This window comes from Lissotriton vulgaris, chromosome 6 (assembly GCF_964263255.1).
Source record: "Lissotriton vulgaris chromosome 6, aLisVul1.2, whole genome shotgun sequence".
Taxonomy (NCBI): Eukaryota; Metazoa; Chordata; class Amphibia; order Caudata; family Salamandridae; genus Lissotriton; species Lissotriton vulgaris.
The window spans coordinates 897,072,205-897,094,792 of NC_141694.1; the positions used below are offsets into that span (position 1 = coordinate 897,072,205).

The window sequence follows — 22,588 nt, forward strand, 5'->3', positions numbered from 1 at the left end:
CCTGGTCAGTGTCCCCACTGACCGGGCCTAACCCTTCCCTTTTTGTGCACATCAGTCACCCCTATGGAAGGCCCAAGGTACCCCCCTGGGCAGGGTGCAGTGTATGTGAAAGGTAGAGCATGTACTGGTGCAGGTAACATGCTCTGGTAGTGAATTACAACCATTTTCGTTTTTCACTATTGTAAGGCTATCTTGCTCCATAGGTTAACATGGGGGATGCTGGCTACAGTGGTTAACAGCATTTCTTCCCATAGGAACAAGATAGGACATAAGTATCTAGTATCCCTGAACTCAGAATTTAATAACACATCTTTTAGGAAAGGTGGTTTTTAAATCCTGTGTTTGAGAACAGCACTTTTTAGAAAGTCGCTGTTCTCTTGTCTGACCCTTCTGTGTGCCTGGGCCTGTTTGTGTATTGACTGTCTGGTTTGTGAGTGACAGGGGCTGGGGAATTCCCCCAGAGGCTGGATGAGTCAGCACTAGGCTGAATGAATGCAATTGCAACCTGAGTGGTGGGAGGAGTTAGCACCTGGGCCTGAAAGGGCTGTGCCTGCCTGCCACAATGCTGGCTCCACCTCCTGCTGGGCGGCTGAGGACCCTGCCCCTCACTCTGAAAGGAAAGATGTAGCCAGCAAAACAAAGTGCTCAGGATCCACCCAGAACTGGTTCAGACCGGGCTCAGGGCCCACATGCACAGAGAGAACAAAGACTTTAGGGGTATAAGTACAGGACCCCTGACAACAGAAAATTAGATCATCCTGGAATCAAGAAGGAACCTCTGCCAAGGAGAAAGCTGAAACTTAAGAAGGAAGACTGTCCTGCTGTTGCTCTGCTGGACTGACCGGTTGCTTTGCTGCCAAGGAGAGGGGAAGGACTTTGCTGTGTGCTGTGTCCCCTGTCTTGAAGGAATCTCCAAGGGCCTGAGAAGAGCTGGCTCCCTGTTCTGAAGTCCCAGGAACAAAAGGACTTCACCCCCCAGCTTCCTGAACGCTGCTGAGAGAGTTCTGTCCTTCCTAAGAGTGCTTGATCCAGTTGTGGGGCCTCTGGAAGTTGTACCTGTGCTGGGAAGCTTGAAACTAAGCTTGAGAGACTTTTGCAATTGAAAAGTGTCGCATCGCTCGCTTGCGGAGCGCATCCCCGACAGTGCGAGAAGTTTCCCGCCGCTACGAAGGTCGAGATCGTCACAGCGCCTGACGCCGCTGCCAGGGCCGTCGCATCCTTCGTTTGCGGGACGCACCCGATCGGTGCGGGAAGCTGAACATCGGTGCGAGTGTCGTCGCAGAGCCTGTCGGCGCTGGGTGAGATCGCCGCACCGCTTGCTTGTGGACCGCATCACGTCGCTGCGAGCATCGTCGCAGAACCATCGCATCGAGGAGCTGCGAGAGAGAGGATCACCGCTGGACCGCGCATCGTCGCCCCGGAGATCGTCGCAGCACCTACGAGATCGTCGCATCGTGCCTTTGCGAGAACAAACTTCCTACGAAACCTAAGCACCGGAATCCATACAAGTGGCCTTCCTCCCCATACAGACCGGATTCGTCGCAACACGCCCGCTGCTGCAGTGGGGCTGTCGCATCGCCTCCCCAGGGTCTCAGGAGCAACGCATCGCTTGTTTTCCACCGCACCAGCTTCTGCTTTTGGAACTTTGTTGCAACTAAAAGGTACTGTGAGTAAACGTGACGCAACTGTGAACTTTTCACGCATCTGTGAATTATTTTATCGCAACTTAAAGAACTTTGATTACAACCTTAAGAACTCTTTTGAAACCATATTCTTGAACTGTGTATGTTGGATTTTTGCCGTTTTGGTCTTGTGTAGTTTAGAATAAATATCTTTATTTTCCTAAACTGTTGTGGAATCAGTTTGTGGTGTTTTCACTGTGTTACTGTGAGTGTTGGTACAAATACTTAACGCATTGCCTCTGGTTAGCCTAGACTGCTCAGGCCAAGCTACCTAGAGGGTGAGCAGGGGTTATCTTAGAGGGTTATCTCCTTGCCCTGACTAGAAGCAAGGGTCCCTACTTGGACAGTGGTACCTACCTCTGCCAACTAGAGACCCCCAGTTCTAACATTCCTCATATGAAAAAAACGGACGTTGGTGAAAGGTTAATTCCCAACGGGGACCACAAGTCCACACTGATTAGAGCTGCCCATGAAGGTGTTGCGTCTGCGCATGTGGGCTTTTCGGCTACTGTATCTCAGTTGCAACAACGTTTCTGGTGGCGGGGACTGTACAAACAGACGCGTGATTATGTCCTTCAATGTGACATTTGCCAGCAGATTAAACCTTCAACTGCTGCGCGTCCGCCCCAGACACAGTTGTACATTTCTAGTAAGCCACTTGGTTGTGTTTATTTAGATCACTGCGGTTCTTTTTCTTCTGATACTGCGTATAAGTACATCTTAGTAGCAGTTGATTAATGCACATGCTTTGTGTGGGTGTGGTCATACCGCAGCGCTGATTCACGATCTGTCATAAGAGACTTGCGTGTCTTTGTAGGGATTTTTGCCTGTGGCACCTTCCATTCGGATCAGGGTCCTGCTTTCGCCTCTAAGGCGTGTAATTTCGTTGGGGGGTCCAAGTCAAGTTTTCTTCTCCATACAGACCTGAGTGCAATAGTGTTGGGGAACGAATGAACGGAGATTTAAAGCAGTCTTTGACAGCTAGGGTTATAGGAACTGGCTGGCCCACCTCAATAGCGTGCAGCGTACCCTTATTAATCTCCCTAGAAGGTCTCTGGGTGGGCGTACCCCATACGAAATGCTCTTATTATCAAGATGTTTGTCCCGGACCTTGACGGTCTAGACCAGGCGGCAGTTGCTGCCTCCTTTGACGTAGATGAACATTGCAATGTATTACAGGATCTACAAAAGATGAGAGACAGTCTTGCAAAGGAACACTTGCCCTCCACATCTGATGATGCTTTGCAGATTCCGGTAGTTGGCTGGCTACCCCAAGTTGGAGAACTGGTTCGAGAAAAGATCGAGAACAAGAAGGAGTTTGGTCCCTTATATCGAGCTCCAGTTCTAGTGCTTGGCGTGAAGGGTACAAGAACAGTCATTTTACCACCGCTTCCAGGTCCTAAAGAACAGAGGTACATCTCCATTGACAATGTCAAACTACACAGAGTGGCCGATTCTTCTTAGTATGACTCCGGCGGTCTCATGTCCATCGATTTTGAGAAATTCTGTTTTTGCCCCGGCTATTAATTCCAGGCCTGATGTTGCCCTCGAGATGCCTGCAATTTTGAGTCCTTTATTGAGCTCATTACATGGTGCTCACCTTGATGAGACTGAATATACTCACCCCACTGACTTATTGATGCCTGATTTGCAAACTTGTTTGGCTACAGAATCCAGATTTTCATTTGACACTGACTCTCGCACATCGAAGACCCCTACCAAGGTTTCTGTTCTTGCAACACTGTTTAAAAAACATTTTTTGATTCCTCCTTGGACCTACATTTGGTTGGTGCTTTTTTCGATTTACCTGTTTATGTCTATTGTATTCGTGGTGTATTTTTCCGCCTTGTCAACGGACACTATGTTGAAGAAAGAACATGCACTCGACATATTAATGGAACATTAGCTCCACATTCCTCATCACACAGATTGAAGAGGGACCAGGCTTTTGTTAACATCACTGCTTGGCCCGTCTTAGATGGGATTGTGTGGGAGGCCCACTGAGGTTATAAATGTCCCAAATGTCCTAAGAGTTTCTATGGGGGATGTAATTAAACAAAATATATGTTCTGATGATTGGGATGTTCAGGCTGTTGAAGCTTTGTTTTCTGTTTTGAAATATTGATGCCGCCGTTGATGCTGATGATTTGTATCTTGATTCTGCAAATTATGGTGATTTGTTTTGTTATCAACATTTTGGCAATCAAGTCAAGTCAAGGTTTATTGTTTCCAATTATTAAAAATTATTACAAAAATACATTAGAAAATCAATTGTTAAAAAAAATAGAAAAAAAAATAATGTGCTTGAGTTTTACCATGTTGATTTGAATAGTCCATAAAATTTTTAAGGTCTCAATTATTTAGTTTCGGTTGTGTTCTTCTTACTTGGCCGAACTTCTCATGTATGCACATTTTCCTGCGCTTTTTTTATAAAAAAATAAATAAAAATGCTAAGATTTATCTATCAAGTGTTGGATGTAGCATTTTTAGCTTCTCTTGTCTCCCCAGGTTCCGCTTGTCGTAGGAGAGATTGTGCTTTCCTCATGTATTTAACCCCCCCTACAAGCCAACGTGGGGGACGATCCATCCAACCATCGAATTACAGCTTGCCTGCATGTTCGAATGTTCAATATATTAAAAATATTTTTTAAAAGCTGTCTCCTCAAGTCCATAAGAGCTGGGCAAACACATAGCAGGTGGGTTAATGTTTCATTTTGATAACCGCATAGGCGCCAATGAGGGTCCGTGTAACTACCTTTCCAGGATGGTAACAAGTCCTTTGAAAACTGTAAGCCCAGCCGATGTTCTATATATCTTTGTTTTAGTGTCATATTAAAGTGACTTTCTAAATAAGGCTGCGGCTTTATCCCGGAGTATGAATTTATCACTGTCCACCCATGTCGTCGCTTCGAGATTCTTGATTTGTCTTCCAGATAGGATTTCCACTTGACAGCATTGTTTGTTATTTTGTCGAAGCTAGTTCGGTCTGGCATCGAATCCCATGTCGAATGGATTCCTATGCCACTCAAGGATTGGGTCAAAAAATCTCCCCAACTGCGAGGCATATGCTGTTTCTGCTGGATTTCGATTTCTTTCCAACACAGGCTATCCAGTGAGCCTTCCTCTGACGGACGTACTTTGTGACAAAGTTTCGCAAAAGTACCCATACTGCGAAACTTCTGGTTCAGCAGGCCAAATTCTAGGCGAACCTGCGCTGGTGAGGCTGATTTTGGGAGGTTTAAAGCTGCCTTGTATTGCTTTGTTTGTAGGCTGTTTTACAACCCCGCCTCTTTGCCACATCAGGTGACAAGCGCGTATGACAAGGTGGGTAAGGTTTGCGATTTTATCACATTTAGCAGGTGTATATAGTTTGGACAACTTAATTTTTTCTGTAATTGCCGGTATGCGTAGATCAAGGAATGTGATTTTGCCTTTAGATCTATTTGTGTTCCTTGTTGGTTAGGCCTCGCCCCAGTTTTAGACCTAGGTACTTGTAGGATATTTCCTCCTTTATTGGGGTACTATTTGCGTACCATTTAAATGTCGATTTTTTCGGGTCTACTAGGCAGACCAACATTTTGGCAATTACTACCTGCATAAAGCAAATTCCAGGAGGAATACTGTTAATTATACCCAGTGGGAACATTGTCCCGCTCCTGTAGAAGGCAGTTCCACTTCTTTTTTAAAGAGGTTCACTTACTTCACTGATTTTAATCAGTCAAATCCTAATGCATTTTATTTTAAAATGACTGAAAAGTCCACTTCCAAGGTTAGACTTACCCACACAAAATTATTGTATTCCAAGTCCTTTTTAGACCAATTGGCCGTAGGGGGCTACGAGCTGTGGAAAGATACTATTGATCTTAAATCTGTTTGGGGTTCTAAAAGTTGGCAAGTACAAGGCACGGAGGAGGCTTTGCATCGTGCATGCCTCATCCCGAACCATATGTTGTTCTTGAATTCTACAATTTCACAAACAACTTGCTTTGGATTGGCTACTACTAAAATATTAAATGCCCCTTCATTTCCTGTATTAGAAGAATATTCTGGTTGGAATAATAATACCAAGTTTTCTATCAGAGAGTTACAGACTCTGTTACTGAATTCTTCCTTTAATATATCCAGTTAGGATCCTAAGGGTTGGTTACTGTGGCACAAAAGTGCTATTCATGCCAACATCGTTTTCTGGGTTTAGCTCCAGGCTACACACAGGTCAGGGTGGATCCCCGTTTTGAAAGTGGCCATTCTGTGACTACCTATTCTGTAGGCAAATTATGTCAGAGTTGGCTCAAACATTCCATTTTGGCATCAGTTAAGCTGCACTTATCTAAATTGACTGACGATGTTGATCTAAATGATTTCGTGAAAGGCCCGGCTTACGGTAGATCTAAAAGATAGATATATGCTAATTACAACGAGGTCTGGAAACTGTCCCAAATTGAGGCGGCTTCCCGCATTAGAGCTATAGATCAAGAAAATTTAGAGAAAGTGCTAGTAGTTGTAGATAACAGCATTAACACACTTTCTTCCCGCATTTACACGTTAGATAATATTGTGTCATCTGTTGTTGATATTGTGCAAGATGAAGTGTCTGTTTTGTACCATGGTCAAAATCAAATCAATTGCGTTCTATTACGCAGTTTGCATGGACCTTGCAAACTCTGAAAGCTGGAAAAGTGCCATGGCATTACATGAATATGTCATCGTTATTTGCCCCGTTTAATTTGACTGAAAAGCAACGTTTTATGTCAATGAAAGATGCAACTTTTTCTATGTTACACATTGAAAAGTTAGAACCATTACCATTTTCTGTAGCTGAGAAAAATTTGGCTACGTGGCTTATCCACGGGTTAATAACTCTACCTTTTCCTCTTTTCAACTTCGAGGCGTGTATGAAGTACTATGCAATTGGCAGATATGAACCTCTGGGCACCGCTTATCTCCATGAGGCTTGGTCGCTACCATTTACCTATAGATGCCTTAGGGAGGGAAAAGAGGTTTTCTTGAATGGTGAGGATTGTACTACAACGCCTGATCATTCACTAATGTGTAGGAATATCCAATTACATGGCTGTTGTAACCAGAATGAGCCGAATTTAGCCTGTATTTTGAAAGGCACACCAGCACCTGCAATCATACCAACATTTACATTATTGGCAAACAGGAGTTATTTACTTTTAAATAATGAAGATTGTTGTGGGATGGTTGCCAGAATTGCTTATGTGGTTACAGTCAGTGAGTGAGTGGTTTGCTGTAAAAATGTAATGTTCCTGCCTCCGCATGGGAAGCTTGATGTTTCCATCTGGCCGACGATTCCGAACTTGAAAGCAGAGTTCAACAAGATGAGCTGTATAAGAGTTCTATTGTCCCAAAAAGAAGTTGCACTCACATCTGCTCGTGAAACATTTGTCCTTCACGTGGCAAACACCCACACAGAGGTGTATGCTTTATTAAATACTGATTTGCCCTTCCATTTCGTGAGTTAATTCACACTATCTTTAAAGCATCCTCCACCACAGGGCTGGCGCACTTTTTTAAAGTTGTTAGCAGGGCCTTGTGACTTCTTTTCAAACTATATTTGGTGTATTCCCGGCATTTTTTTCCATGCAATTTTTTCAAGCCTATTTGGTGGATTTCCCTTATTGCTAGCTCTGGTGCAGGCGTACTTCTGTTGTTTTGTTTATTACAAAATGGATGCACATCCTGTGTTGCGAGAAGATCTGTCACGACTGTTGCCGCTCCGCAACCGAATGCTTGAGTATTATGGAGTGCTGCCTCTTGCTACCTTGAGTGCGGCTTATGGATTATCGTTTCGATTTTCCTTTTTTACCTGCGTCCAGCCTGTCTTTCATTGCCTGAGTTGCGATTTCGACTGGGCCCTGGATTTGTGTCTCTGCAATACGGTGTCTGCCAATGCGGATTATGATCAGCTTATGAGCCCCTTAGTTGCTCATGAATTGCTTTGTTCTGGCGGCGGGATTATGGCCATTGCAGCGATGCATGGAGTCCTGGGACGTTGGAATGTTTTCGCAGCGGCGCAGGATTTCTTGGCACGCAGCTTCATTGAAGAAACACAGAGTAGTCCTCTGATGATGCTAGAGGCTCCGGTAATTGAGGAACATGTATGTTCTTTCCCTTTGCTGAATTGGATCGCTGGCATGTTTTCGGATGAGAACAGTGACTTCCTATTGGAGGCTGTTGCAACATTTTTTGCATATACATTGTTGGATTGAATGGCTTCTCTCTTTCTTCCATGACTGAGGTCAAGAGTTGGACATCGGATATTTTTTATATTTTCTTTCCTCTTCTCTAAGTTTCAATGTTTTATGCCCAGACCTTTTGACTTCATTATGTCCATGGCTAGAATTATTTGGTTTGAAGTGCATTCAAATTATGGAGTTTTTTGTTCCTGTTTTTTCCCTGTGGCAATTTGAACTTGGTTCTGACAGTCATTATTGAACTCTGCTTTCTAAATTTGTCCTTTGTCTTATCCGTGCTCGGATCAAGGGAGGGTGTCATCGGGGTTGGGCCTTGCATTTACACTGTTTAAGTTAGCATGAGCCTATTAGATGTTTAAACACCATTTTCCTTTCTGCTGCCTTTGCACACGGCACACATTATTACAAATGTTTAGACTCTAGAGGACTGTTTTGCTTCACAAGAGAATAATATGTTTTTCCATACTAGCAGCTTGGCTTGGTAAGCTTTGTCTGAACAGTGAGTGCAGAGGCCTTCAAGGTTATTTCAACACAGTGGTTGTTGTTCGGTCGGATCAGCGCACGTTCTAGACATAACATATATGCAGCTGTGGCCACCTCTGATTTTGGCGCGTTTAATAATGCACTGCGCAGGCATGCTCAAACACACTTTGGAGAAAATTTGCATGCAGAGAGCTGGTGTAGAAAATTATGTGATCCATTTCTACTAGGACCAGAGGTATGGGGCCGCCCTTGTAAACCCAAGAGACCTTCTGTAGATATAAAATAACCTAATAGCAAGGGAGCGTGAAATCTAGGTGTAATCTAGTCTATTTCCATTTAGCATTTTAACATGTTTCTCCTTTTGTATTTTATGGAATAGTAACTATGCTGATAATCTTGTTGCTTATAATATGTCTGCTTGTATTAGCTAAGATACTGTGCTTGAGAACACGTCATTAGAAATAAATATTTCAAACTTGCAAGTGTCTTCATTTACTCCCCGTTTTGGACTAACATGAGTGTAACGAAAGAGTGTTCCTGTGTTCCACATTGCCTGAGGGTCTACGTTCCATGTTCTGGATTGTCTAATCATTGGGGGTATGGAAGAACCAATGAGACACTGATTGCTAGTCTGGTAGGGGATTTTGGCTACTAAGGTGAGTTTTGGCACACCCTAATTCACTGAGGTTCCAAGTCTCTATGCACAGTTCTGTGTAGGAGCAGAATCCCTGCTACAGTGTATTGAGGTATAGGTTCTGTAGCAGGTGACCTCAGAGAGGGACTCATATCTTGATCACTCTGTTCTTTCCTCCAGTTGTGGCTTGACTTGAATCTTCTTGCTTTTGGTGTGAACTCCAGAGGTCTGTCGAAAGACATCGAAAGAAAGGGACAATATAATTTAAACACAGCTTTGCTGCTCAACCTGCCGTTACACGCACCAGAAATGGACACGATGGGGCATCTACCCAATTTCAAAGGGCTCGGAAGGATATCACATATCTGGGCTTCAAGATCACCCTCAAAAAATTCGATCTATACTGTGCCAATTATCCACCATTATTGAAACAATTGGAAAATTATCTTAAAGGATGGGCAACCATGTACATAGCTTGGCTAGGTAGAATCCATGCCATTAAAATGACTGTCTTACCTCACCTATTCCAGGGGCTCACTATCGAGCTGGATCGCGGGTTCCTGTCAGCCTTGCGCTCTGTGGTTATCCGATTTATTTGGAAAAAACATAGGGCTTGCCTTTCATACAAACTGCTGTAATTATCTAAATCTTCAGGGAGTCTGGCCCTGCCAGACTTTCATCTCTAATATAAAGCAGCCCAATTGAGAATGACCCCTGAATGGAATGATCAGCATGTGAGTCAGACAAACACTGGCTCCATATGGATAGAGCAGTGGCAGGGAGAAACACTTGGGAATTATAGTGGATGCTAAAAGTGGACCGCCCTCTCAATGCCTACCTGAGCACACCCACACGGACAACTCTTAGATTGTGGGATGAGGTGAACAGAATGGCTGCCTGGACCACTTTACCCTTACCATTCACCCTGATTCATTTTAACCATGCGCTTACCCCATTCTTTCAGCCTTGTCCCTTTGATTCTTGGAAGATAGGGGGTTGCTTTACTATCTCAGACTTATTCCATAACTGGGACATCTTAACTTTTGAGAATTGACAATGGGACTTTCACATCCTTGCCTCGGAACACTGTCATAACACTCAATGAAAACATTGAGTGCTCCACCAGATGTTGCAGGGGCAGTAACTAGAGAGGTTATGCTTATTGAAAGATTTGGTAGAAGTGGGAGTGGATCCAAGGAAAGTATTTCGTTTCTTTACTAGCTCTTACTTGATACTACGTTTACCCCCGCAGCCACACCATTTGGCCTTCTGGGAACAGACATTAGGTAGCACCATACCAGAAGCTGGTTGGTCCAAAGTACGGAGAGATATTCCCAGGTTCAATTATTTGATGGGAATGATGGAGGCTCATTGTAAAGTACTTTTTGATTTGAACCTTTAGCCCTCCATACTTTAAAAAATCTTCCCAAGCACATCTGAATTCTGTTGGTGAGGCTTTGGTATGTTGGGCGACTTTAGACACATCTAAAGAACTGCCCAACTAGGCGACCTTACTGGTTGGAATTCTTAGCCCAAATGAAAGAAATTCTGGGGTACCCGCTTGCAGATAGCCAAGGCTTTGTGCTAGTGGGGTTGAGAGACGACTCTCTCAAACAGTTGGGGTTTAGATGATAATAAGGCTCTGATTGGGTGCCGCGAAGTTCGTGGTGGCTGCTACCTGGAAATGGAAGGAGGCGATCTCTTTTTCACAAGGGCATGCATGACTCTGGCAAGCAGTTACGATGGAGTGCATGGCAGATATTCTCTCTGATACATACAGAAACTTTGGTGTATGTATGGAGTGCCTTGGTGACTTGCCTTTCTAACTGTTTACCTTTGTCTGCTTGAGCAACCCAATTAAGGGCGCTACATCTCTTCCATTCTAACAAGTCAAATATATCAGAGAGACGAGACTCTAGACCATGCTGTACTTCCAACCCCTGTCTTTCCCTTTGTGGGAGGCAACGTGCTAACCTGTTAAATCACTGTTGTCCCCGTGTACCCTCAGTTAATGGGTAATTGTTTTGGGGTAGGGAGAGGGTACCAAGGGGGTACTGTTTTGAAACATCTGTTTGTTGACAGTACAAAAGCATGGCATCACAAATGTACTTGCCTAATTCCACTCAAAGACAGAAACTGGCATCCCTATATTGTTAACTAGGGATAGTGCTGAATACTTTATTGCACTGTATGTTTCTGGGAAAAACAATGAAGAACGTTTTGACCAACAAAAAAAATGAACTAGAGTGAGCGCTGAGGGGTAGCACTTATATGCGTCTCCAACCTGTCACTTCCAGGGTAGTATGCCGTCAGCGCAGACCCACACAACACCACCTATCAATGTGCAGAAGCATTGCTGTAAAATTCTCTGGTCCCAGTCTGGAGACAGGGGAGTATTCTAAGGTGAGAAATCCGAGGTTAGAAGTATATTTCAGAATGAGAATACATACTTGACAAAAAAACTGAAATGTGAACATGCTTAAAAGATGGTGACCCTGTGGTAAACGGGATGCCTGCAAAGAATGACCAGTTGTAGATCCTGCAGAGGCAATCTGCAATTCCCAAGACTCTAATTGAAACAGAAGAACGTATAGTTTGGTAGGGTGGGAGAACCTACAATTCAGGGTTGTTCTCCCATCCTGAAAAATCTTAAAAGACACTCTGTCTAAAGTATTTCTGTACTCAAAGAAGACATGGGAAAAACGGGGCAATGTGAATGTCAAATTTCTCTACAAACATTCCTAGAATAAGGGTTATGAATGTATAACTGGCTTCAGGAGAATTAAATGTAAGATTAAATAGGATAAATCAGTAGAAAATCTGTGCACCCCAACGTTCTAAAACAGAATTTATTATACAGGATCCTATGCTTTGAATACAAATATTCAGAGGCTGGCTGCATGGACATCAAGGAAGGGTGTCACGTTTGTCCGTATCTTTTTCATTTCTGGGTGCAGGTCTTTCGGTTCTTAAGCCAACAGGTCCAGATCAACTTAAGTCCAGATCCTCAAGGACTTTATTTGGTTTAGCTCCACAAAACTGCAGCACTGTAAGTCAGCAAGAGGGTGTATTTATTGCCCTGCTGATTGCCAGATCTCTAGTTTTGGAAAACTGGAAATCTAAGGTGATATCCGCTTTCACTCAATAGTTCGCCAAGCTACAAAGGGTGAAGGTATTTGAGAGCCTATATGCTGCTAGAATTGGTTCTACACAAAGTTTTAGAAAGCCGGAGATATGTTCCCAATTCCAGAGACTAGCTGTTGTATGTCAATGGTTTCAGGTTTATGCACAGTATATTTTAATTTTTTAGGACTTTATTATTAATTTGTATTTATAATGTGGACGTGGAAAGGGTCAGTGTATCTTTTCCAGCTTTTGGTACTTATATTTCTATCTGTAATTTTATTTTTATTGAATTTCAACCAGTCTTTTGTATTTGCATATGGGTAATCATGTGGTTCCAATGTGAAACGGCTCTTCTTCTTAATAAAAATATTTCTTTTAAAAAAATGGAATCCAGGGGTAGTGGCTGCTCCTTCTGGCATTCCTTTCGTAATACTGGCACTCCCCTTGCAACCCCGGTTTCAGGGGCATGAAGGCAGTGGGAGGAACATGATATAAACCGGTGTCTAAGAGAGATATTTACTTTCAGTTGTCTCTTTCCCCAAGCTCCCTCAGCAACAAATAAAAGACTATTCAGAGACTTAGAATCGGGTTGGGGAAAACAATGTGATATCATCTGAGGAAAATGTGTGCACTCTCTGAAGCTGGTTGAATATAAGCTGCCACACACATTTCTAGTTGTTTACCTGGGTCACCTAATGAGTGTCTGTATATCATAGTATATGTCCTGCTCTTTTTTTTCTAGGTTGGTAAATAAATGCCTCTTTACCGTCATCCAGCTTCTGCAGATTATACCTTATTTCTTGCACTTTTTATGGATTTCCATGGTACCCTCCGAGAGGGCCCGATGGGTATATCTAGTACGATTTATTTGTCTTGCACAGGACCAAGATCATTCTGAAGACCTTCCTTAATTCAGAACCATCTGGTTAAAAAGATGAGGCAATGAATCTTACAGCTGCACTATAGGGTGGGAGTCCCTAATTCAAACTCTCAAGAATAGAAATCGTATTTGACATTTACACACCGCCAAAAAATGCAATTGGAAGAGATGTAGGGCCATTGTTTGGGCTGCTCAAGCAGACAAAGGTAAACAGTTAGAAAGGCAAGTCACCAAGGCACTCCATATATACACCAAAGTTTCTGTATGTATCAGAGAGAATATCTGCCATGCACTCCATCGTAACTGCTTGCCAGAGTCATGCATGCCCTTGTGAAACAGGGAGCGCCTCCTTCCATTTCCAGGCAGCAGCCACCATGAGCTTCGCGGCACCCAAACAGAGCCTTATTATCATCTGAACCCCAACTGTTTGAGAGAGTCATCTCTCAACCCCAATAGCACAAAGCCTGGGCTAACTGCAATCGGGTACCCCAGAATTTCTTTCATTTGGGCTAAGAATTCCAACCAGTAAGGTTGCCTAGTTGGGCAGTCCCTTAGATGTCGCCCAACATACAGAAGACTCTCCAAAAGAATTCAGACGTGCTAGGGAAGATTTTTTAAAGTATGGAGGGCTAAAGGTTCAAATGAAAAAGTACTTTATAATGAGCCTCCATCATTCCCATCAAATATTTGAACCTGGGAATATCTCTCCGTACTTTGGACCAACCAGCTTCTGGTATGGTGCTACCTAATGTCTGTTCCCAGAAGGCCATATGGCGTGGCTGCGGGGGTAATCGTAGTATCAAGTAAGAGCTAGTAAAGAAACGAAATACTTTCCTTGGATCCATTCCCACTTCTACCAAATCTTTCAATAAGCATAACCTCTCTAGTTACTGCCCCTGCTACATCTGGTGGAGCACTCAATGTTTTCATTGAGTGTTATGACAGTGTTCCGAGGCCAGGATTTGAAAGTCCCATTGGCAATTCTCAAAAGTTAAGATGTCCAAGTTATAGAATAAGTCTGAAATAGTAATTTAAACTCCACCCCCATAAGGTTTCTCCAAGATAATATTAGGAAAAAAGATAGCAAAATACTCATGTACACAAGCAAAACACAAAACTTCAACACAAGAATACTCTGTGATTATGACATTAGAGTTGTACAGTAAAGCTTTCCTGAGCCACCATTAAATGTCCATGCATGGTGCTAGAAATAAAAAAATGAAGTATGCTCTGTGCACTTTGTGTTACACTGTAACATTAACATTTGAAGACTTTAAATTCGAACCGAAACAGAACTTTAAAGGGCGATTCCGGATACCTTCGGTAATTTAGATAGACAAAAATATACTAACTTATCCAGAAGATTTTGTCTTGGAATTCGTACACTGTCGAATCTTAAAATTCCATTGTCAACACCATGTAGACCTGGATTTAAAAATAATTATAAAAGGTAAAGGTTCTTTACTTAAAATAACTTTACTGTTATCGTAAGAAGTATACATAAATGCTAAATGTGAATAGATTTCATTCATAATACTTCATTACAAACAGAGACAATGAATACACATTTTTAATGCAGTACTTGTAAAAAGCAAGTTATGTTAATGCAACACTATTTCTTATAAAGAATAATTTCTTGATTGTAGAAACATAATCTGATTTTGAGGGAATCCGGAAGCTTTCCTCAAGGAAAAAGGAAATGGTACAGCCCACACATGCCCCCATCATTTGCAGGAATAGCTACAAATATATGGTATAGTGACGATTCGCTTTAAAACCTGCTTGCAGAGAAGCAAAGAACAAAGAAAGACAGAACCCCCATAAGGAGGCAGGTAAGGTTTAGAGTAAGTAAATAAAAAAGCAAACCGGATTTAACAAAGATATTTCTGGGTGTATTGTAATTTTAAAACTGGCTTATATTCAGATAAAAACAAATCAGGTGCTTTTATTTAAAAGGTCAAGTTATGACTACATTTCACATACAGGTTTACAAACAAGGCACTGTCATTGAATTAGTCAATGGTGTTAGGAGAGGTTAATAAAAAATTCTTAGAATGTGGCAAGAACAGCATTCCAGCTACATATTGAAACTATATAATGTTGACACCAGAAAAGTGAACATTTTAAGTCTGTTTTTTCATGTTTCAATGTATTTTTTTAAATATAAATACCACATTTTCATATCCATTTTGTGGTAATCTTTTTTTCTAATTTATTAGATTGAGCACTCGTGGCATATGAATCAATGTCCTGTGCCAAAACATTTTTTCCTTTCTTTGTATTAATGATAATGAGTTTTACAGGAACACCATCCAAAATAAATTAAGACAGGTCTAAAATTATACAGAGGAAGCGCAAAGATTGCTATAAAGTAATCAATAATATTTCTCTGTCTACTTGTCAGTTGGTTGTATGTGGTTTCATAGAATACCATTATTGAGAAACCATTTAACCAAAGCGTTTAATGGAAATTTTCAGAATGAATGGCTTTTACCGTTTCATAGATACCAATTAATTAATTAATAAGTTTTTTTTATCGAAATTGGCTTTTACATGCTTATGTTTTAAAGTGTAAATACAATGTTTGGAGGTTATGTTATGCAGATTTGTAGAGCACACTATCACCTGAAAGGCTAGCCTGGTGCAGAGCAGGTGTGAGTCAAGGCACACCTTGGGCCTAGTGGAACTAATCGCAGAGACAGGACTTCAGATTTTTATGGAATTCAAGTAGTAAGGAGGAGGCTCTTATGTGTAGTGGCAGATCTTTCTATGCTTTAGGAGCGTTGTAGGAGAAGGCTTGATCACTGGACCTGCTTTTCCATATGCGTGGGTCTTACTTTCAGAAAAGGTTTTGTTTGAGGTATGTTTTTCAATGGTTTACTTAAGGGGTCATTATTTCAGATTTATGTCTTTTATATTGTCAATTACTTTGGATGCTTTTAATTTGCTGATCCCTCAACACTTCTAAACATCATCCATCCCTGTCCCCTCACAACTCCAAAACACCATCAATCCCTGCCTCCTAAAACCCCCTTAATACACCTAAAGTACACCCATTCCTGAACCCTAGAAGCCCTTACTACCCCATTCTTCACCCATCCCAGAAGCTGAAAAAACCCTCACTACACCGTCCTTGACCCCTAAACTACACCCACTCATGAACCCTAAAAGCCCTTTTTACCCTTACACTCCACTCATCCCTGAAACCTAAAACCCATCACTCCCCTTAAACTACACCTATTCCTGTACTCTACAAAAAACTTTCTGTGCCTAAACCCCACGCAACCCTGAACCCTTAAAACCACTCAGCACATCCAAACTCCACCTATCTCTGACCCTTAAACAGCAACCATCCATGACCCCTAAAAACTCTCACCACCTCTATACTAAACCCATTCCTGAACCCTAAAAACATCTTTCCACACTAAGCTCAACCCAATCCTGAACCCTTACAGCTATTCACCAGCCTTATCCTCTACCAATCACTGAACCCTACAACGTAACACCACTACACTACACCCATCACTGAACCCTATAACACCTCACATCATTGAACTCCAATCATCCGTGAACAGGAACAACACCTCATTCCCAATAAACTCTACCCATTTATGGTACCTAAAAAAAACCCTCATCACCCCTAAATTCCAACCGTCCCTAAACCCAAGAAACCCCTTTCTGTTCTAACCTCTACCCCTTCCTGACCCCTAAAACCCCGTCATCACCCCTAAGCATTACCCATCAATGAACCAAAAAAAACCCTCACTGGTGCTAAAATCCACCCAAGTTAAATGTAATTGTGGACTTGTCCTAAAATTATTTTTCCTTTAATATGTTTTGTTTTCACGGGTAACTATCAATTGTTAAAGAGCATACCTTATAAGTGTATATTCTTCTTCTTCTACAATGAGAGTAAATGACCAGGTGATTTCTCGGTTCCAGATCTCCTTCTCCGCAGTACCCTCCCTAATTTCCCTTCCCCTCATCTGGCCATTCTGATCCTCTGTAATATTTAGCGGAGAGTCGGGTCTGCCGGAAGGTGGGCTTCTTGAAGGTACTGTTCCTGAGGACCTAAAAACCAGCCTGACAGGTATACTCAGATATCAGGAGGTTCTGTGCTGCCTGCATCCAATCTGAAAGAGTGACACCCCTCCTCCCCCCAAGTGGCAAAGGCTCCCTTACGCCCTTTACCCATTATAGACATTCCCTTCTCCAGGGTGGGGATGGACTTGGTGGGGCCACTGCTTGCATCATAGCGAGGCTACCAGTATATATTGGTGTTGGTGGACTATGCCACCCATTATCCAGAGGCTATTGCGCTAACTAGCATGGCGACTGCCACCGCTGCCCAGGCCATGATTGGATTTTTTAGCAGGGTGGGGTTTCCCCGGGAAATCCTGACTGATCAGGGTACCCCCTTTATGTCTAACTGATGGGGCAGATCTGTAAGGTACTGGTAGTACACCAGAACTGCACATCTGTGTATCACCCCCAAAAGGACAGACTGGTTGAGTGATACACCGGGCGATCAAGACCATCCTTAAGAAATCGATCTCTGACTTAGGTAAAGACTGGGCTAAACACCTGCCCTTGACATTGTTTGTGATCTGCATACATGTCCAGTCATCTACAGGTTACAGCCCCTTTGAACTAGTGTTTGGAAGAAGAGCCAGGACTCTTCTGGATATGGCTGCAGAGAGATGGGAAGAAGAGGAGGACGAGGGGTCTATGCTGCAACCCTAAGGGACAAAGTAACCTCTTTTTGGAACGATGTCCGCCAGAATCTGGAAATAGTTCCGCGTAGACAGACGACCTGTTATGACCGTTCCGCTAAAGTAAGGAACTTCAAGCTGGGCGAGATGGTCTTAATATTTCTCCCTTCCTCTGATAACAACCTACTGGCAAAGTGGCAGGGACCTTTTTCTATAATGTCCCAGGTCACCCCATTACCTACAGGGTAGTCGTACCCCACGCCGGTAGAACTGGACAGATATACCATGTGAATCTACTAAAGAAGTGGGTGGTAAGGGATGACTTGACAATAACAACAACCTCCACCATGTTGGTGACGAACACCCAACCCCTGACCATCTCATTTCCACCGAAAGATCCGATGGACAGCAACACACATGTGCCAATGAGTCCTGCTCTTTCGGTGGAACAAAAATCGACCCTTGCGGGACTGATATCCAAATTTAGTGATCCATTTACCAAACAGCCCGGGAAGACCAGTCTCATCCAACATGACATTAGAACAGAGAGTGCGAGACCTATCCTACTACGCCCCTATAGGATACCCGAAGCTAGACGAAAGGCAGAGGAGGAAGAGGTTGAACCATGTTGAAAGAATTGTATAATAGAACCCCCACACAACGTATGGTGCTCCCCTGTTGTTCTGGTCCCAAAACTCAATGGGACACTCCGGTTTTGTATAGACTTTCAGCAGTTAAACGGTGTTTCTCAATTCAACACCTATCCCATGCCGAGAGTCGAACAACTTATCAAAATCCTGGGAACAGCCCGCTATCTAACCACCCTCGATCTAACAAAGGGATATTGGCAGATCCCCTTGGCAGCAACAGCATGTTGGGGTTATACCAATTCAGGGTGTTACCCTTTGGTCTCCATGGGACCCCAGCCACCTTTCAGTGCCTAATGGATTTGATTTTGAAGGATCATCACAAATATGCCTTTGCGTATTTGGATGACATAGTTAATACAGCCAGGACTGGGACCACCGCCTGAGTCATGTCAGAGCAGTATTGGAACCCCTACAAAAGGTGGGTTTGACTGCCAACCCTGAAAAGAGCACCTTTGCCATGAACGCTATCCGATACCTGGGGTATCAGATACAGGAGGGCCTCATACGTCCCCAGGTCGACAAGGTTGAAGTCAGCCAATGTCTGAGTCGCTCTGTTACGAAGAAGGAGATACAAGCCTTTTTGCGTCTGCTGGGCTACTACCACCAATCTATCCCTCATTTTTCCGAGGTAGCCACCCCCTCACAGATCTCCTTACAAAGACACGGCCGGCTGTGCTTAAAGACTGGTCTGTGATCCACCAGCAAAGCTTTGATAGCCTAAAAGAACTGCTGTGTGGAGAGCCGGTGTTAGCTTACCCGAGTTTCTCGAAACCTTTCATCCTTCAGACTGACGCTTCTGATCAGGATTTGGGGGCTGTGATGTTCCAAACGCGAGATTCTGGCCTATTACGCCCGGTTGCCTTCCTGAGCAGAAAACTCCTGCCCCGAGAATCTCGCTATTCCACCACAGAGAAGGAATCTCTTACCGTCAAATGGGCCATCTAGGCTTTTCAGTACTATCTGCTGGGTCGCACCTTCAACCTATACACAGATCACGCTCTTTGGGTCTGGCTGGCGCGGCATAAGGATACCAACAATTGCATTCTTAGGTGGTTTCTTGCTCTGCAACCTTTCTCCTTTCAGGTCATCACTTACCAGGGAAAATGCAGAACAATGTGGATTACCTGTCCCGCTCTGCAGAAGCCTCATGGCCCGATCAGCCATGCCTGGTTGTGGAGTACTGTAAGACCAAGGACCCAAGGCCCTCTGGTGGGAGCCCCAGTGGCACTGAGAAGCCCTGCTTTCTGGTTGCATTGACAACAGCGGGTCCTGTTCTTCCCGGTCAAAACGAAGGACAGGGTCTTTAGAGGAGGAGAAGAAAAGCCGAAGAGACACACCAGTGCGAGGAGGTACGAACACCACAAGTCGGGGAGAGACGGAGGACGCCAGAGAGGACGACGACAGCAGGAGGAGCCCAGAGGAAGCTGCGGCGGCAGAGAAGGACACTTCGGACGAAAGAGAGGAAGAACGAGTGGAGGACAGGAACTGGGACGGGCAACGGGAAGGTGTGCAGTACGAGGCGGCCGTGGCTTGTCAGCGAGCCACGGCTTCAGACAAGCGTTGTGGAACTCAGTGGGTAGGGTGAGCTGTTGGGTCTGATGTTACGGACACAGCACAGGGTTGTTCGGGTATTGTGCTCCCTAGTGAAGAAGGTCCTGGAAGCAGGGCGTGCGTTGCACTCCGGCATATCCATCACTAGCACTTGAACCAACCTATTCCTGTTGCACACTTAATGAAGCCTACTCCTCTAAATCGTATTTCCCTGGTGGACCATCCCTTGGATACTTTACAGATTGCAGAGTATGAGAATGAGAGGAAGGAAAACAACGTACAGGAGCAATTCTGTTGAGATTCCAAATGCGACCATCACCTAGTTTTACAGCATTTAGAAATAACTTGACTACCTTACGAAGGAAAAGATAATTTTACCTCCAGATTTTTGTGGAGACCGAACTCTAACCCAATCTCCTACGTTAACTAATGTATGAGCAACAGCATGTCTGGCATCAAAGGTTGCTTTAATCTTTTTGGGCTTGACATCTTGTCGAACCCTCCATTGAGGATCCTCAGGAAAACTGATATAAGCTCCACACCCTCTCATCCAGGATTGGAACAAATGAGTGTTAGGTGTACGTCCACGAAATAACTCAAATGGAACTTTTTCCATAGTGGTAGGAGGGGTTAAGCGATAGGCTATATTTTTTTCTAACATTGCATTTCTCCAGTCTCGCCCTTGTTCTTTGGCTGACTGAATTGATTCCTTTAGTACACGGTTGAACCTCTCAGCAATACCGTTGCATTTGGGATGGTAAAGAGAGCATTTTCTATGAACAATACCTCTCCTACATATAAAATCCTCCATCTCTTTTGAGACCAGTTGCACCCCATTGTCAATCAACAAGGTCTCAGGAAGACCTTCTCTGTAAAAAATGTTCTCTAAGAATTTTATTATGTCACGAGTTTCAATACTCAGAGTGACCTTGACCTCTGGCCACCTAGAGTACATATCAATAAGAACAAGGACGTAAAACTGACTAATAATAAATAGGTCCTAAGAGATCAAGTGCAACATCTTGCCAACACCTAGTGGGAGGATTACGAATAACTATTGGTTGAGTCCTAGTCTTGCACACTTTGTCAGACATTCTACATTCAGAGCAGTCTCTAACTAACCGTTCGACTGAAATATCAACCCCTGGCCACCAGAAGTGTAAGCGAACTCTCTCCTTTGTTTTCGATATACCCTGATGACCATCATGTGCAAAGCGAATAATCTTTTCTTTAAGTGAAAAAGGTGGAACTAGACGTGAACCTCTCCACAACAGATCCTTGTGTAGAGAGAGTTCATGTCTAACATTCCAATTTTTTTTTGCTTCATCTGATAAAAACCTAATACCCGTTCATCCACCAGACACAAGTTTACATACTTCTAGTAATACATTGTCATTCTTTAAGGATTCTCGCCATTCAACTTCAGACACAACTCCCTCTACAGTTTCACACACTTTGAAATTATCTATTTCCCACGAGAATTCAGAGTCAAGAACATCAACACCAACATTAATTAATCGTGATAGACAATCAGCAACTTTGTTGTCAACACCAGGGATATATTTGACAAGAAAATCAAAATCTTGTAAGGCAATAATCCATTGAAACTGCATTAAGATCTTTCTTGCCAAACAAGTCCTTACGTGGTTTGTGATCAGAATGCACTATAAAAGAAGACACCCACAAACATTTCTTGAGCTTCTTGATGGCCCAATAAAGGCAGAGAGCTTCTTTTTAAATTACAGAGTATTGTAATTCTGAACCCACAAGAGCTCTGAAAAAAACCATAATGGTTTCTTCCTTTCCATTCTTGGATTGTTTAAGGACAGCTCCCAAACCTTTAGAGCTTGTGTCCGTGTCCAGGATAGAGTCTAGAGAAGTGTCAAAGCTTTGTGATAAAGGAGCTGACTTGAGAGCTTCCTTGACTTCTTCAAATTCTAATTGACACTGAGGTGTCCAAGAGAATTGTATACCTTTTTTAAGGAGGGACCTGAGGGCATGAGTACGGTTAGCAAAGTGTGGCACAAACTTGTTATAATATTCAGCCATACCCAAAAATGTTAAAAGTTCCTCACGTGACTGTGGAACAGGTAAAACATCTATGGTCCTAACTAAACTTTCCTTTGGTCTGACACCATCAACTGTTAAGCTGTAAGATAGTCTATTTCGCTGAGGTTGAATTTACATTTGTTTTCGCAAAGAGTCAAGCCTCTCTTGCGAAACTGTTCAAGAACACACCTTAACCTCGAATCATGCACAGTTTGAGAAGAACCATGAATCAACACGTCGTCCTGATAGATCTTGACTACACCTATACCCTTCAACACGTCTTCCATAACTCTCTGAAAGACAGGGGCGGCGAAGACTAGGCCAAATGGAAGACAAGTGAATTTGAAAGTCCCAAACGGGGTTATGAAGGCAGTCAGATCTATGGAGTTATTGTCTATTTTTACCTAAATCTAGAGTAGAGAAGATGCAAGAATTCTTTAATTGGGTAAGCTATTCAGATATGTTAGGTAGTGGATATTTGTCCGCAACTACTGCACAGTTCAGCGCGCGCAAACCCATATATAAGCTTACCTCACCTAAGACCTTGCGCGCAAGAACAACTGAGGCCAACCATTGGCTTGCCTTAGTCTCAACAATAATACC

General features: G+C 43.2%; 1 protein-coding gene across 1 annotated transcript in view; it reads right to left on the bottom strand.

Moving 5' to 3' along the window:
- Positions 1–22,588, bottom strand: part of ACOXL (acyl-CoA oxidase like) — a 1,104,726-nt gene that overhangs the window by 559,782 nt on the left and 522,356 nt on the right. Inside the window, exon 8 of the mRNA XM_086926889.1 lies at positions 14,376–14,448. Coding sequence (XP_086783015.1) covers positions 14,376–14,448 — 73 coding nt within the window. The remainder of the gene's footprint in view (positions 1–14,375; positions 14,449–22,588) is intronic.